Raw genomic sequence first — 17,457 nt, 5'->3', positions numbered from 1 at the left:
GTGCATAGCTAAAAGTCAAGCAAAGTAACGGTTTCAAAAAAATGGCTCAATATATTACATTTTCTGTTTCCACAGTTCTATCTGAAACAGACCATTAAAAAAAAAAAGATGTGATGCCTAAATCAGATGATCGAAAAAACATGTATAAACTACAAAAATAAAAAGAGATGACAGAAAACTTGATTTAAGACTGTCTAAACAAATAATGTCGTACTGGTGCCAATATGAAGTAACCAATGTTTGCAAAAAATGGGATTCGATGCCTTCTCTTGAATTCAGAAAGTGTCCTTGGATGAGCCATTAACTGAGTAATTTTTTGAAGTTAAGACGAAGGAGGCAAGCTCCATGAGAGTATTTGTAAGCGACAGAGTTCAAACATTTTGCATTACATGTTGAAGTTAAAAAGAATGAAGATGGTATTTATGGGAAAGCTGTTACATCTAGATAGGAAGATAGCTAGACTGAAAAATAAAGTTTCTCTCAGTGAAGCAAAACCAGTATTAGCCACATATTCTGCAGAAGGTTTTAATCTTCTTTTCTGGGATGGGGAAGGGTATGCCAGGTGTCTCAGTTATCACCAAATAGTCTTGCAGAAGAGAAGAAACTTCATGGAAAATTAACTTCTACAAATGCTAATTACAACTGAAGAGAGACAGGGTTTCCACCTAAAGTCTCAGAAGAAACAGCGTGTATTGTTTGCTCTATATTTCACAACATGCATTGAAAAAGAAAGGGAATAGCATCAGAAGGTAATTAGGCCTTGCCCTCATCATTAGATGATGTGCGCTGACAGTTTTACCAGCTGTAGTGGAAATGATTTTCTATTTTTGCAATACCAACGGTTGTGCTGCAGTGGGTTCATTAACATACCCAAGAGAAAAGCAGCAAGTCTACTTCCAGGAAAACATGCAGACTAAATGACATTATCTGATCTAATCAAGCTAAGGACTGGTCTGTGGAGGAAGCCTCCACATGACAACAGCAACAAAAAGGCTTTTCCCTGAACAAAAAGCATCATTGCAGAACTGCCTAGAATGGGGAGCAGTCACAGAGAGCCCCTCAGCCTAATTCTAAGGTTAGCAATAAACTCACACGTCCTTTTCTCCCAGGCTGAAGCACATCATGGAAGGCATAACCATTCTTTCTTGTTGGTACTTTTTATTAGCCTACAGTCTTGTTTTATTCCCCTCTTAATCCAGGAGAAGGGCTAACTTTCCTCCTCTTTCCCAGAAGAAAAAGATGCAGGCTAATTTTTCTTTTGAGTGTCCCTTTGGTTTTGCATTTATTATTTTTCAAAATGGCAGGGAAAGCAAGAAAGAATAGAGGCTAATCCTAGTAATTATTTCTAGAAAATCAAGGAAGGACTAATTGGGGAAGAGAGTGGCCTTGCTTGTGATAGTCACCTAATTATACCCCTGCACTGAAATCTCTCATGACATGCACGTGGAACAACATCCCATTTACATGCTAAAGTGAATGGCTAATGATCAAGTCTTAGTCCTCACAGTTCCTAGTCTTATCTGTTCTACTCACCTGTAATGCAACACAGCCAAATACATTTGGTCATGGCTGTGATGAGCCGGTGATTTTGCAAATCAAAGTTTTATGTCCATGGTAGAAACAAAAGCCATTCTCCTGACAGTACAGAAGAACCATAATTTTCAATTGTTAATTAATTTAAATGTTCAATGTTGCTAAGCTTGTGTTGATACACAGAAGGCGACAGAATGGCTGTCTTGCGTGCTTACTTATTTATGTGTTGATTCCTGCATGACTCACAAGGATTTATTCTTAATACAAAAACCTTCCTTTGGAAATGAAAAAACTGTTCTTTTACTATAGAGAACTTGATGACCCCATGGTGAGTACAGCAAGTGTTACGCTGGCAGAGTTCTACACACTTACTAGATGGATATAAGGTTTTATTGTGACCGGCCCTCTGATCAACAGCATCCTCAAGTCGAGAAAGGTGTCTACATTACATGCAGGCATCTATATAACAGAGACTACTGTTGTATTGCTGGAACTTCTTGACTAGATCTTACCAGATTCTGTACGCAGAGAAGCCAGACATTAAAAGAAGATACAGAGTCATATTTCTTAAGTATCTTTTTGTGTCATCACTGACACCAATGATATAGTTGTGGAAGTTTCATTCTAATCTAGCAGCATTTTCTTATCCACACTGGAGATGACAGTAACACAAAATAAAAGCAGTGGGGTGTAAGAGTCCCTTGGGATTAGAGTATTTTTTTAAATGACATAAAACCACCATGAAAGTAAAAATAAGAAGGAAATACTATATTCTGATACAATGGAGGAAAGAAATAAAACCAACCAGTAACAGTGTCATTGTCTGGTTTCTCCCAGTCCAATATAACAAACGTGGGACAGCCCTCAACAGTCACCACTGTGAGGTTGGTTGGAGGATTTTGTGGAGGGTGAGTAGGTTCTTCCTTACTGCCAGCTTCTTCTTGAGGAAAATGTTCAAGAGAACTTGTGATAGAGCAAGGCACATCATCATCTTTCTTCATGTACTTGACATGGGGGGCTAAGAGCAATAGGAAAGAGCTGTTATTCAGTACAGAGTGTTTTTACAAAATGTCAATGCCATTTCACCTAGTGCACAACTTCCACCTCAGGGCACCAACTAAAACAAGTCAATGTCAAACATAAATGTTTAAGAGTAAAAGCCGTATATTTAATACTAAGCTGCTTGTTGGGTGTTTCAATGTTGCTAGACCTGGAATCTGCACAGCCTTCACCCCCTTCCCATTGGCACCACTGATGAAATATCTCTCTGAAGGTATTAGTGGGTGATATGCACTGTTTGAAAGAATTAACTTCTGTCATAAAGTAGGACAATTAACTTCAGTCCTTCTATAGTAAAATGACACTACAATTCTGTTTGCAGCTTTTGAGTGCTACACTAATACAAAGATGTAATGCCCATCACCACTTTGTTTCACCAGAAAGAGTAACAAGTCTAGTCCACCATTAAACTATTCCAGTTTCTAAAGTGACTGTCAAAAATCTTAACCGTTTTCTGTGGTACAGGACCAAACCTTCTGAGGTAAATGTCTTGTATACCCCGCATCAAAATTAGGAAGATTTCTGAAGACAAACACATTCGTTCTAAAATTAAAACTTCTATTGGATGTAAACATAAGCTCTTGCAAGAAAGACAGCGTCTTCAGAAACATAGCGTCTCTTACCAAACCAAGAAAAAACCCTGAAAAATCTTTTGGTACAAAAGCACTTCTTTCTGTCGTCTCACCTTGCTAAACTCTCTAGAGTAGTGCAACAGCAATAACTTGAATACTTTATCATCTAGTCTAGTATATGTTACCATATTACTAGACTATCTGAATGTGCACAGCCTGGAATGAGAGGTGAGGCATACATGATGGGTAGATATCCCTTATCATAAGGTACACTGGTATTGGGGCAATAACCTCTCCAGGTATGTTTGCAAGCCCACTGGAAGATTTTCATTTGGTTTGGTGGAATGTGAACAGTGCAGTTGTACTAACTACTGGCATATAGGAAGAGCCACAACATGTTTGTGGGCAAGACTGTAAACAGGAGGTGGTAGCAGGGAAGAAAGTCGATGTAAAATTTAGTCAAGATCATGCTGATGCTCTGCACTACAGCCCTTTCATCTGACACTAAAGTGAAACAGAATCAGATGAGGTATTGGCCTTCAAAAAACCAAACAAGATAATTTCGATGCAAGATAGGTCAGTTTTCATATATTCCCCCAAGTAAAAATACCACAGCTATTAAAATCCTACCTTGGTACCTTGGTTTGCCTGAAGAATCTGTTTCTGATGTAGGACTTGAGCTGAAGACAGTTGCATCAACTGTGGGAAACACAGTTATAATTTAATTTGCAATAAATACGAAGTTTCAGTGTTAGAACTGCAGCATTTCACAGTTCATTCAGCATTTTAAATCATGGTAAAGTTCTTCCTTGGTAGACCTTTGCTGCTGTCTTTTCCTTTTAAGGACTCCATTTTGGCTGTGATACTAAGTAAACCCCATGCTTATCTGCTAGTATAAAGATAGCCATAATCAAAATGACAGTCTTCATGACTGCTGCTAGATTCAGTTCATGCAATATATGCACAATGCTCTTTAGACCTTTTAAAAAGGTTCTTTTTGCACTGTACTGGCTGTTTAGCCTGGGTCTTGTTTCATGTTCATAGAATATATACCACTACTATGTTGGCACATGGACTTCTCCAAATATAGTGACAAAGAAATCACAAATTCTGTCTCCAGACTGTACAACTTCCATAAAATTTGAAGGAAATCGAAGGTAAATACACTGGTGAACAGAAATGTGCTAAAACAGTCAGGATTCATGACACCAGTGTTGTGTTAAATAACCACTATACTGAACAGAATCTTCTCTTAGATGAAAATACCACACTGGACCTCAATGGACAAGACACAATATATTCACAAGTGTTTTTTAATAAATCTAACATTCAGCTTGTTTACTGAGCACTAAGGGTCACAGTGAGTTCACAGTCATTATAAAGAGACAAGAATTTCGGTATTACGATAAATCCAGGAAAATTAGAAACAGCATCATTTATGACAATATACTTAGAGCTGCATATTTTGGCACAAACATTCTAATCACACCCCCTCCCAGACCCATTCCTGTATGCCACTTTGAGGAGATTTAGGTCTGAACTTGTAGTTAATTCCCCATTTTATAATAGGCAAATTACCAACTAACCAATATGTTTACCCTATTACATTTTTTTCTGTTTAAATGGTGGCAGCTTGATCATGATAGCTAGGAGGATATCAGAATCACTAAGCCTACTAAGCACGTATTGATTTCTAGGAAGATGGACAGGCCATCATGTTCTCGTTTACCCAGGTGTGTATCAGAAGACAACAAGACGAACTCAGTCAAGTTGGAAAAGTCACAAAGTGTCATAAAGCAAATCAGAATCATCCCAGACAGAATACTTTTATTAAATATACAATGCATCAATATAGTTTAGGGAAGGGAAGCAAAAGAAAAAAAAGAAAAACGAAGCAAAAAGAAGAAAAACAAAGAAAAAAAAAAGAAAAAAAAACTAAAAAGGAAGGGAAACCGCCCTCTGTAATATGCTTACCATAATACTCTGGAGTTGCAAAAGCTGTTGGTGTCTTATATGATGTTCCTGTCCTCACAGGTGTTGTTGGTCCAGCGGGTTTAGCTATAGTGACAGAAGGAGGAACTTTTGGCAACAAGGCATTCACTATTTGAGAGCGAAATAGCTTTCTGATTTTCTAACAGAACTCAGATTTGTGACAACTGCTTCATGAAACAAGTACTTTCATTTAAGCTATGATATTCCCTCAAAACTTATACAACAGCTTCCAGTTGGATTTAGGAGAGTTCTGAGTTGTCCATATTGCCAATATAACCTACTCCTGAAACCCAGTAAGAAAATTCTTTGCTACTTGGAGGTTTGTCTTGGAGGACTTCAGACAACTTGGATATTACCTGGTTTAATGCACAGAACCATCCTACGCAGACTGGCAAAACAATGCAAAATAACCAGCATTGGTATTTCTGTTTCTCAAACAAAAGACCACATTTCTTCATGAGTTTTGAGACAGTATAGCTGAAGTCAGCAACTGAAGCGTGGATTCTTCCCTCAAATATAGGTAAGGTCCTTTCATTTCTACTCCCAATACAGCATATATATTAGCAAGGCTGGAGCTGGAACAGGTATAACAAAAACACTGAGTCCTTTACTATGGTTTGCATTAAGAGCTTAACCACAGAACAGTACTGCAGCTTCCACTAAATGAAATTAAGAGGCACTTCAAATTAAGGCAATAAAAATGCAACCAAGTCCAACATTTTCAACATTTATAACACTACATGACACAAGTGACAAAGCTTTTATTTCTGAACTGAGATATTCTGTAGTAGGTACCATAAGCTTGGACAGAAAATGATCGATAGAGGAAATATTATATCCCATAATCAAATAGCTATTTTAAAAATTATTATTTTAAAAATTATTAAAATTATTTTAGATTATGTGACATTGCTTTTACTCCTCAGCTGTTGTCACCTAATAAAGAAAACAGGTTTCTAAGAGGCAAACAATCCATGGTGAAGGATGTCTTGATTGTTTTCAAAACATCTGTAAAAGGCAAAAACTACATTCACAAAACATGCAGATACTCCCAGATAACCACTGCATGACTGTGAAATCTCAATCCCAATAAAGCCATATTGGGGTTGAGATCCTGTGCATATATGACACAGAAGAAATGGTGACTGAAAGCAGAACTCTGGGGAACCAAGTTTAAAACAACGACAATCTCTACCTTCCATTAATTATCTTACTACGGTGGAAATTTATTAAGATTCTCATAATATTGATTCTCTCCCTACTTTCCACTGATTTCCTTAATAAAGTGGAAATTTATTAAGATTCTCACTAGAGTCCAGTTTCACAAAGGTTCTGGAACTCTCATGTTTCCTTTTTTTTTTTTCCATTCAGGAGACTTTTAATGTCTGCATAGAAACCTTCCCATAATACTCATCCACTCAACGAGTAAGAAAGATGCAAGTAATCACAATATCAATGAGAAAGAGAAACAGGACAGAATTATGAAAAGGAAAATCCAAGAAGAACATCGAGGCAAGTTTTTCCTGTTAGTACTGTGGAATAGTCTCTCCAGGGATCCAGCTTGATTATGGTGTTTACAACTAAGCTGGATAAAACACTAGGAAACACAGAAGAAGGAAAATCTGCTACTGGCCCCACAAGGAAGAACCAGATCATCTAACCAATTTATTCCGAGTTGAATGCCTAGGAAGGTATGGTAACTGCTCACTACCATATAACCTGCCATAACCTCTAGTGTATGGACAATGGGTGAAATTTCAAAATACTGGTAAATTAATTAGACACTTAATGGAGAAAATTAGCACAGAACCCATTACAAGCAAAAGAAAATGTATCAGGTCAACGTTTTTTAGCATACAGCTTAAGACTGACAATGTCGTATGTTCTGTTGTAGCTATTACTAAGGAAACACTGCTGATCAACAGCAAGTACAGACACATTTCAGTCTTGGCTCTGCTGTTCAGTAAATACACAGCCTGTTTTATCCAGCTTGGAGACTTTTGCTTCTAATCTGCTGCACAAAATACTAAAGAATTATTTAGGTCTTTAGTGTCTGAATAGCACACAAAGCCCCAAATGAAACAAGCCAAAAAAAAGCCTACAGCAAATACAGCAGATCCAAGAACTTTATATTTCCAGTGAACTACGGAGAGTAATATGAAGAGGGAAGCATTTCTCATGATGCTAAGCATAATGAGAGGATAGTTTCTGACTACCTGGAATAATGTTAGCCTAAGGATTCTTATATAGAATCCACAGACAAAACATACATAAGAGTACTGAATATCAGCTTCAGGATAAAATTAAAATAAAATAGGAAATGTGAAAGTTTCTGTGTGCTCTTATACTGATACTGAGGAGCAGGAATACTGTACCACAGGAATGAAGCTAAATTGTTTGCACATTAAATAACTCAGCTCACTCCACCTCCCAGTGCAGCTAATTTTCTGGGTGCCTATTAGCTTATTATTTGCAGTGGTTAATGGATGTGCCATATATATGGGACAGAATTTCTTTACAAATAACCAGCTGGGAGTATGCATTGAAGCATAATAGTCAATATCTCCCATCTGACATGCACATTAAGTAGCTGCAAATGCTATTAGTAGGCATGAAATGCTCTTAAGGATGACTTTCATTATGCTATTTTGCCTTCAGCTCTCTTACTACCGATGATTTTGACATAACTAGGTTAGGAAAACAAAAGGAAAACAGAGTTTATGTATGAAGACGAAAGACACAAGGCCTGTATGTTCCAGAAGACTAGTTTCTATAGATATCGCAGATGAAAGAAAAAGAATCTATACTATAAAATTTTCCTATACCCTACTAGTCAGTTCAGCATGATCTTACACATAATAAAATATTTATGCTGAAAAGGCTGAGATACCTGGACTTCCTGGTTTACCAGTCACGGTGTTCGGAGGCAGAGGTCGTCTTCGCATTTGTGTAGGCTTGACAGGAGGTATAGGAGGATGCTGAGGGCCAGGTGATGTAGTTACTGAATGACATTACAAGACAGTGTTATTATTTAACCTCAAATTCCATAAAATCAGAAATCCATTAAAAGTTATATTCTGACTTCTTAAACAATGTTTCATGTCTGATTTAGAATCAAAAGTGGAGACAGGTTAGGAGCTGAAATGAGTTGTATTTTCAGCCTTAAATTCTTTGGGAAGTGTGTGCCATGGAGTTTTAAACCAAGCTTACACTAAGAAAATTTAGCTGCTTTGGGATTTTGTACAAGTGTTTCAACTACATTTGCCATGTAGTTACTAATTTCTGTCAACGGTAATTTTCTGGCAGCCAACAGGATACATCTTCCCACAGTAAACACCACCCTCAGTGTACCTGGAAACATCTTCAGTACCCTACTCACAAAATCTCTGATCTTTTATACGTTCTAACTGATAAAACTGGGCACCCTCAGCTTGAAGCAAAAGATGTAGCAAAAGGAAAATTATCATTAAGGACACTTTATCCTATGCTGTTCAAAAGTGAAAAATGAAAAACGTCACTGTCACTTCATGCACTGACATGGCTAGAGACAGTTATTGTGTTAGAAACACTTGAGGGCATCCAACTAGATTGCTTCAATGCTCCAGCCAATATCTATTAAATTATCTGGTAAGTTCCTTTGACAGTGAGGTCTGAAAGAACTTAACTTCTGAAAGAAGAGAACCTAAGCCTCTTAATCCATACTTACAAAACACTTTGCTGTATTTTCCAGGCAAATATAAAGGATTTTATTATGCAAAGGCAAGGCAAAGGAAAAAAATTCTTCCATTATTCACCTTTGCACTTCTTCCCTTAAGGAAAAAAAAGAAACCCAGGAGATATGTGCAACACATTTATGTAACGAAAGACTTTTTGTACCTGACAGTCGAGAGTAATATAATTCTTATAATGCTGCCAGTGTCAACAAATATGCAAGCTGTCTGATACTGACTATGCAAAGTACCTCAGGCCCTACATATCAGACCTTAGTTTACCCTGTAAATTGAGCAACTGTGGGCAAGAAGGGAGCAGATCCAAAGACTCGTTTGGGAGAGCCTTTTTAGAAATACTTACAAACAGGAACATCTCAGTCTTTCTCTGTTCCCTTTAGACTTTTGCAGTCACTTATAAAACACATTTTTTATAAATCCCTCAGATGAAGACAGGAAATAATGCTCTAATTCGGGAAGAGGTAATGGTTTTGAAAAAAGCATTTGTAGGTTTCAGTCTCAGTACAGGCTAGGTGACAGATGGATTCAGAACAGCCCTGCAGAGAAGGACTTGGTGATATTGGCAGATGAAAAATTAGATATAAGCCAGCAATGTGCGCTGGCAGCCCAGAAAGCCAATTGTATCCTGGGCTGCATCAGAAGTGTGGCCAGCAGGTCGAGAGAGGCGATTCTCCTGCTCTAGTCTGCTTTCATGAGACCTCACCTGGAGTACTGCATCCAGTTCTGGGGTCTGCAGTACAAGAAGGACATAGATCTATTAAGGCGGGTCCAGAGGAGGGCCACAAATATGATCAGAGGGCTGGAACATGTCTCTTATGAAGAAAGTCCTGGAGAAGAGAAGGCTGTGGGGAGACCTTATTGCAGCCTTTCAGTACTTAAAGGGGGGTTATATGAGAAATGGAGAGAGACTTTTTACTGGGGCCTGTAGTGATAGGACAAGTGGTAATAAACTGAGAGTGTAGATTTTGGAAGAAATTCTTTAGGAATTTTTACATTTCCTAGGAAGAAATTATTTACTATTAGGGTGGTGAGACACTGGAACAGGTTGCCCCGAGAAGTTGAGGATGCCCTCTCTCTGGAAGAGTTCAAGGCCAGATTGGATGGGGCTTCTAGCAACCTGATCTAGTGAAAGATATCCCCGCCCACGGCAGAGGGGTTGCAACTACTTGATCTTTAAAGGTTTCTTCCAACCCAAACCATTCTACAATTCTATGATTCTACAGTTCTGAATTTTGATATACATGTTAAGGCCTTACGAAGGAGCTGGGATCACACAAGAATACAAGAAAACTACAGAACAGTAGTAGCTAATTTCACAACCATACCCAACTGCTTTTTATGACTACAGTTCCAGGTATTGGCTTACTTCAAAGCTCTAAAAGCTTAACTTTAAACATCTAATGTCATAGATGAGTAAAAGCAGATGTAGATGTTCCTTCAAATCATGTGCATAAAAACCTTCCAATCTCTGCAAATCCTAAGCTGGATTTACTTGAGTGCACACCACTGCCTGACATTCAGTAACAAAAATGCAGAGCGCCATCCATGTTTTCAGTTTACAGTCTGCGTCCAGCTACTGCTAATGGTATATGACACTGGACTTAATCTTTGCAAAGTATGATCTTCAGATTGAATAAACTTTAAAAAGATAAAATAACAGAACTCAGCTGTCAAGACAGGCTTTTGCCTTTGTGAAGGTAAATTAGGTGCAAAGGAAATTCAGCAGGTATTAGGAGTAAACATCAGTTTATAAATTAGTTAGAGGCATATCTTTGTATCTGTGTTTTTAAATTGAATAACATGTTTTCAAAGGAAAACCTAACTAGAAAGAGCTGCTGCAGTTGAACAGTAACTCCAAGGGTAAAATCAAAAATATTTTCAGTTGGGTTTTATGCTAGTAGAAAAGCACAGCTAAAATAAGTTCTATTCTTGATTATGCTTATGAAACAAAGAAATTCTCTACATGTAAGGGTGTTTACATGTTTGTAGGTATGTTTGGGTGTACACATGTGGCATAGAAATACACTCTATACTACAACTGTTTTCAGTTGAAACAAAAAATTTCTAAGCAGCTGACTAGAAAAAAGTGAAATACAGAAAGTCTGGTTTTGAAGGCCTATTAGGGAAGCCATTTTTCAGTAAAAGTATTTTGATTGTTTTGAAAATATGATTGCAAGAAAAGTAAAACTGACAAGCCTGGTATAGCACATGGAAAAAAACCCTGTAACCTTATTTACTCCACATTTTTATTTTACTTCAAGCCTAATGTTCTAATTTGCCCAACAATCCTAATATTCAACAAAACATCCTCATAAATGGGAAGATGATCTCATTATGCATTCACCTTAGTCTCCCTTGCTGTGTAGAAACTATTAGTATAAAAAAATCAGTGCTTACAGTATTGTGTCTGTTTGATCATAAGGATACAACACTGGTGGTGGTAATTTTTAATATATGGCATGTGTTAGTGACTAAGTAGTGACCACAAAATATTCTGATTTTCTCTCTTTTAGTAGATACTCCTGAAGCCAAGAGAAGGTGTATTGATGAGGATGACTAAGAATTGTTTTCTCTCCTTAGTGGAGGTGCTTTTTGTGTAGGAAAGGCAGTATTTTTATTTCTCATAATTGTTAAAATTTGCTATATTGTCTTCTTTTATTAACCTTACCAGAAATTGGCTCTTTCCAAGCATGACTATATTCCAAAGGCTTTTCCACATCCACGCCAATTTGTCTATAAATATCCTCAGGTGTATGTACCTCATCTGTGAAACAAAGGAAATAAGTATCTACAGTGCAGTACCAAGCAATGGAATACTTGTATATTGCATATGTCAAACTCTAGCTAACATTAAGTGCAAAACTGGCACATATGGCCCAAGTATGTTTTTACTGATAACTTAGTGACATCCATTGTCTTCCTATTCAAGTAAGTAGAAAGTGATCTGGGTCTAGAGAGTCTGCGATTTAATTGTAAACCTTCCTTGAAAAAAAGTATATTTGGAAAGACAGAATAAGAGTAAGAAATAACAGTTGAGTTAAACAAAGATTATATGTGGAAAGATGAGTACTGAGAACATTTTAGTTTTTCAGTATACAGAATAAAATACCCATTGATGCTTCCAAAGGGCAAAGTTCTCCTTCAATCCAAAATAAGATCATTGGTTATCCTCCATATTGAATGGCTAGAGCAATTCTGAACCAAACATATACCGTATTTGGAGTACTGGCAGCAAAGTGTACATAAAATTCAGTTTGTGTATAAAAGAAAGTCCTACTTAAGAGTTGTATAAACACTTTCTAAAAAAATGGAAATAAGTGGCATTAAAAAGATCAACACAACTACTCCTAGTACAGAACAACTGTTTTACATGCTGATATTTATAGGACAGCCAGACTGTTAAATTAATATGCTTTCCCATACAAAATAAGTATATTGACTTTACAAAAACTCTATATATGGTAGAGTGAGAAGATGCATTGCAATTTCACCATATTGGGGGGGTGGGGGGTGGGGTGGAAATCAGTCTTTCTCATGACATAAAAAAACCACCTGAAAGTTAATGTATTTAAAAAAACAACCTCAAAATGAAATCAATTATCAAGTTCCAGCCCTATTCCAACATGATCGAAACATTTCAACCAAAGACTTCATAGCTTTATAATCTTGTGCTTAGTTTGTTTTGAAATTAAACTAGTATTTTAACAGCATGAAGCAGATAATTTTTCAATTATTTTACTATTTGGCCATTCTTGCTAGGCATACCTTAGGAATCCACAATGCACAGTATGGATGCGTTAGATGATTTATTTAAGGTTAAAGTAATGAGGCTCATAGTAAGCTGGAGGACGCAGGTCACCTGGTCCCTGTGACTAAAATTTCTAAACACATCACGTGGTTTTATATAACTGCAATTTGTCTTCAGGTAACGGAAGTGGTTAATTAGATCTTCAGAAATACAAAGTGCCAGAGTGCTAATCAATGTTTCATGTGAATGGTGTTCAAGGAAGAAGAGGCATGAGAAGACCAGCCAAAAGGAAAATAATTTTGTACGCTTTGGGTCATAGTCAGAGTACATTTAGTTTCTTAGCCTCATGTCACAATAAACAAAAATGTAGTAGCACATTGACTAAGTCATACTAAATCACTCAGGTATCCATTAAAAGTCTACTTTAGTTTTGCATCTTATGGTGTCTACACAAAAGCCTACCTCTATCCTGCTCCTTACAATCACATTTAGAATCACAGTCTCTTCTGAGTTACATCAGCTTGGAATGAACAAAATATTTAGACATTCTAGTTGTAAGTAGCAATTATTTTTTTTCAGAAACTTGCACCGCTGTTCTGCCATTAGTAAAGTAGTGATTAAAAATAAACCAAAGTTTCAGGGAAAAAGCTGACCAAACCACAACACTTCCCTGTTGACAAAATCCCTTTTTTGATTGTTTCAATGCACTTTAAAGTTACATAAATGTTTATTTGTGTTGTCACACAAGGTATCTGCACCATCAAACAGCTTGCTGTATTTATCATTGCGTTTACCTTATGCTAGCTAATGTAACTTGATTATAAGCATTTTGACTTACCACATTCATTCAAACTTTTAACAGAACTGAAAATAAATGTAGTATTTGCATGTGTGTTTGTGGTGTTTTTTAATTCTATCTTTTCTCCTGGAAATATTCATGGGGTCTGGAACACCTTAAAACTAACCACTGCATCTTTAATAGCAGGAATACCATTAGGAGGAGTGGTTCATTTTAAGGGAAGAAGTGGAAAAAGTGCCCTTGATAAAACAAACTGAAGTACTTTAATACCTGAGTTCCTCTAGAACTTGGCTATATACCCACAGTTTCACAAATAAAAAGAAAATAGATCACAAAGTTACTGGTCATTATAATGAAAACCAACTACCTCTCTCTTTCACAAGGGAAATGGAAATGTTGCTCCAAGTTTGTTCGCTGAAGGCTGTTTGGGATCAGGAGCAGTTTTTAAATGGTTAGGATTAAATTCAAAACAAACAAAACTGAACAAAAAAACCCACCAGGTAAGATAAGTTACATACACCAAGACAAATATGAAAAACCATCTCAATAAAATGAAATTCTAGAGAAAATGGCTAAAACATAGTAGAAAACTAAAAGGAATGTTAGTCATGAGGAGGCAATCCCTGCCTCTTTCCCACAGTCAAGTTTACCACCTGGCACTACAGCTAGCCAGGAGACTGAAAAGCCTGCCAGGAAACCAGCCATAGTCCCATGTGCTGCCACTGGAAAAAACCAATTCCAGTGCTTATCATCTGGGCCCTGCAGCTGCCAAGCACACTCTGCATGGGGTGAAACATCTTTGCCCTGATGCTAATAAGCACAATCAGGAAGAAGAACTGGAGTACATTCAACAGCAGTGCCAGCCCAGCAAGGAATTAAAAGATCCAAACTGCTCTTCAAACAACAGAGTATCCGTGGCTCTTCAGTAAATGTGCTCTTCTTCAGACAAAGAAAAAATGATGTAATGTCTAAAGGTAAGCCTGAACACATATTGTTCCTTACAGTCCAATTAAGGATTCTGATCAGCTAACCACAGAAAATAACATATCATTTTCAAAATGGAAGAAATAAACTTCCCCACCCTCAAAAGCATACCTTATGTCATAACTTCTCTGGGATATTATCTACTGAAATAGAAAGTTTTTTGTCTTTGCTGAGCTGGTAAGATTTAGGGTTCCAGGTCAGTAGAATTGTCTTTTCTAAATCTCTTCTGCAGACTTACGAATTCTGTTTGCAATATGTGATTGCACATTGCTTGGGGAAATATACAATATTTCTTTAATCGATTACCTGAACTCTCTTGTTGTGCAAAATGATCTTTGCGAGCACAGACAACCATGCAGGCTCAGACACTGCATTTGCTGCAATACTGTGACATACCTGCTTTACAGAAGACTTGGGATTTCACTTACAGATCAAGAGAAGTACAGACTGAAAAGTTGCAAAAAGCTGCAGTCCTCTCTCATCACATCATGAACATACAAAATTCATTGGTGATTTCTCTACACTTCTAAGAAGAAAGGTGCAGACTCACAGAAAGATATCCATGAGTTGCTATGTCAGCAGGGCTGGAGGCACAAAGAAATGGGCAGTAGATAATAAATGCCAGCTCTTCCTTGCTACTTTGGACACCAGGTTTAACTTAAAGGGCTTACTTGGCAGGCCACAAAATCTGGGTAACAGACCTCTTGAGGACACATCTTTAACTTAGAGAAAAAAGACTTACATAACTGAGCAATGGAAAATATTACTAGAAGTATCATTTTCTAGAGGAATTCTAAAAGATGTACTTATTCCCCTGTGAGTACACATAGTATGCCCAGCAAGGTAATAGTCTTGTGATGATTTTTGACATCATCTACCACAAGGAAGTTCTAGTTCTTCTTGGCAGCTGGCACTACTATAAAGACATGGAAATAATGACGACTAGTGGGCACTCCAACAGGAGCGTTTAAAATAAAATTGCTTAAACCAATACTTTAGCAGTCACCTAAAACAACATTAAGCACAATATATTATATTGTGCTTATATATAATATATATATTATATATAATATATTAAGCACAAATACAATATTAAGCACAATATACTACATTTAAAAATTTACTATTACATTTATACTGCTGATTTACTTAGTATGCATTCTTTTTTTTCTTCTTTTTAAACTACAAATACCTCTACCAAGGTTAATACTATATGGGAGAACGGAAAAGCCTAAAATACATTCTAACATAATTGTGTATTTGTGCATAATTTCATAATGTGATTTCAAAAGCCTGGAGACCTGTGTGCATTCTGCCTATTTTGGTAATGAGACATTAGAAAGCTCACTTATAAGCAGACTGCCAACACAAGTGAAAAGCAGAACTCTCTGACCCACAACTCCTGCCGTCGGTCATTTCATACTGTAACAGTCTCTGATGTCCTGGAATTCGGTGGGCTTATTTAATTTTCCAGAAGGGCTTTGAAAAGTTAAAGAGCACATACCTCCAATGAAGGCATCCACTCTGTATGTAATACAGAAGAGCACATCATGTTCTGAACAGCCTATTTTTAATTCCATTTAAATATACACCCATCTCCTCTGTGGTTTTGCCATTTCTAAAAAAATGGTGGGCTCCTCAAAATTATGTACATGAATGAACAGCTGAAATCATATTAATGTCAACAACAGGTATTAAATTGCCAAAGATACTTTGGAAATCCTAGTACAGAGAAACATCACACAGTCAAAAAAAAGGTATGTATAGAGTAGATGGTATATTACTCAGGTTATCCTAATCTAGCCAGCACAGAGCAATAGTATGGACAGCAGCACTGTTAGTAGTGGGTGAAGAGCCAGAAGTTTGCTTTGAGTATGTGTATTAGTCGTTTATTTGTATTATTATTATTAACTTGCATCATTGATGAAGAATCTCAAAATTCTGTACTTAATTAACCAATGGCTGTATTAAAAAACCAGCAGTATTTGTACTGCCATAATAAAGTATTTTTTTATTAAAAAAAAAAATATAGATTCATTGCAAATTAGCGCTGACAACATTATTTTGGTTGGATGGAAAAATCAAGTAGAATTGAAAAAGGAGAAGTTATTTCCCCCTGCAACCAAACCAGGATTTTGAGATCTTTGTGGTTAGGGATGTATGTTATTTGTGTGTAAGAACATGTTATTGAAGTGAGAGTTCTCACTCTCCTCTGTCATATATCAACTTAGAACTTTCTTGGTACTGAAGTATTCAAGCCTGAATACCGTATGGTCCGAACACTGCCTAGTTTGAATATGAGTATGTCCAATGTGAACTAATAATGTGCAATAGCCAAGTAGCTAGCAAGATACCTGGCTTTAAGGCTTTCTTACCAAGCCTTCTGACTTGGACTTAAACAACCGGGTAACCCTTTACAACAAAGTGTTTTCCAGTAATTAGGCTGGACCTATCCTCTAGAAAACATTAGTAAACAGTAACCACATAATAATCTATCTGTAAGTTTACACTGTCTGAGAGTGTCAATATCATTTCATAATGACACTAAGGAATTATATAGCATGACCAGTAACAGCAATTACATAGAGTATTCTGAGGAATTAACTTCTGTAATCAAACACAATGAAATATTTTGAGGGCTCAAGATGATTTGAGGAAGTCACATTCCTGTCTTTTACTGATAAGTTAAAAAAACTCCCAAAAATGCAGCTCTACCTGTTGTTGGCACAATCCACTTTGGCAGTCCAGGTGCTTTTGTTCTAGCTGGTGCTAATGTGGTCCTACTAAGAGCTGTGAGAGAATTTAAAAACAAAAAAGAAAAGAAAAAAGAAAAAAAGTTCCATGAGACGAAAGCCCAATAGACTTTTATGTGATGCCAACAATTCTGCATTAGAGAAGAAAAAGTAACACTTGCTGTGACAGTACACAGAGTTTTGGATTCTTTTTTTCTCATTCGGAAAAGCTTTACCCCTAGAGACTGATTAACTGAAAGATAAATACCCCTTTTCCCCAGCAGCACTTAAAATTCCACTGAGAATAGGT

At 36.9% G+C, this 17,457-nt stretch overlaps 1 protein-coding gene across 1 annotated transcript in view; it reads right to left on the bottom strand.

Annotated features, from left to right (window-relative positions):
- The window catches only part of ABI3BP (ABI family member 3 binding protein), a 183,622-nt gene that overhangs the window by 23,549 nt on the left and 142,616 nt on the right, over positions 1-17,457 (bottom strand). Inside the window, exons 54-59 of the mRNA XM_075105227.1 lie at positions 17,131-17,205; positions 11,553-11,648; positions 8,047-8,157; positions 5,139-5,222; positions 3,795-3,863; positions 2,339-2,551 (exon numbers count right to left, since the gene is read on the bottom strand). Of these exons, the coding sequence (XP_074961328.1) occupies positions 2,339-2,551; positions 3,795-3,863; positions 5,139-5,222; positions 8,047-8,157; positions 11,553-11,648; positions 17,131-17,205 (648 nt within the window). The remainder of the gene's footprint in view (positions 1-2,338; positions 2,552-3,794; positions 3,864-5,138; positions 5,223-8,046; positions 8,158-11,552; positions 11,649-17,130; positions 17,206-17,457) is intronic.

The sequence above is a fragment of the Phalacrocorax aristotelis genome, chromosome 1 (assembly GCF_949628215.1).
Source record: "Phalacrocorax aristotelis chromosome 1, bGulAri2.1, whole genome shotgun sequence".
In the NCBI taxonomy this organism is placed as follows: Eukaryota; Metazoa; Chordata; class Aves; order Suliformes; family Phalacrocoracidae; genus Phalacrocorax; species Phalacrocorax aristotelis.
This window is presented reverse-complemented; position numbering and strand designations above follow the sequence as displayed.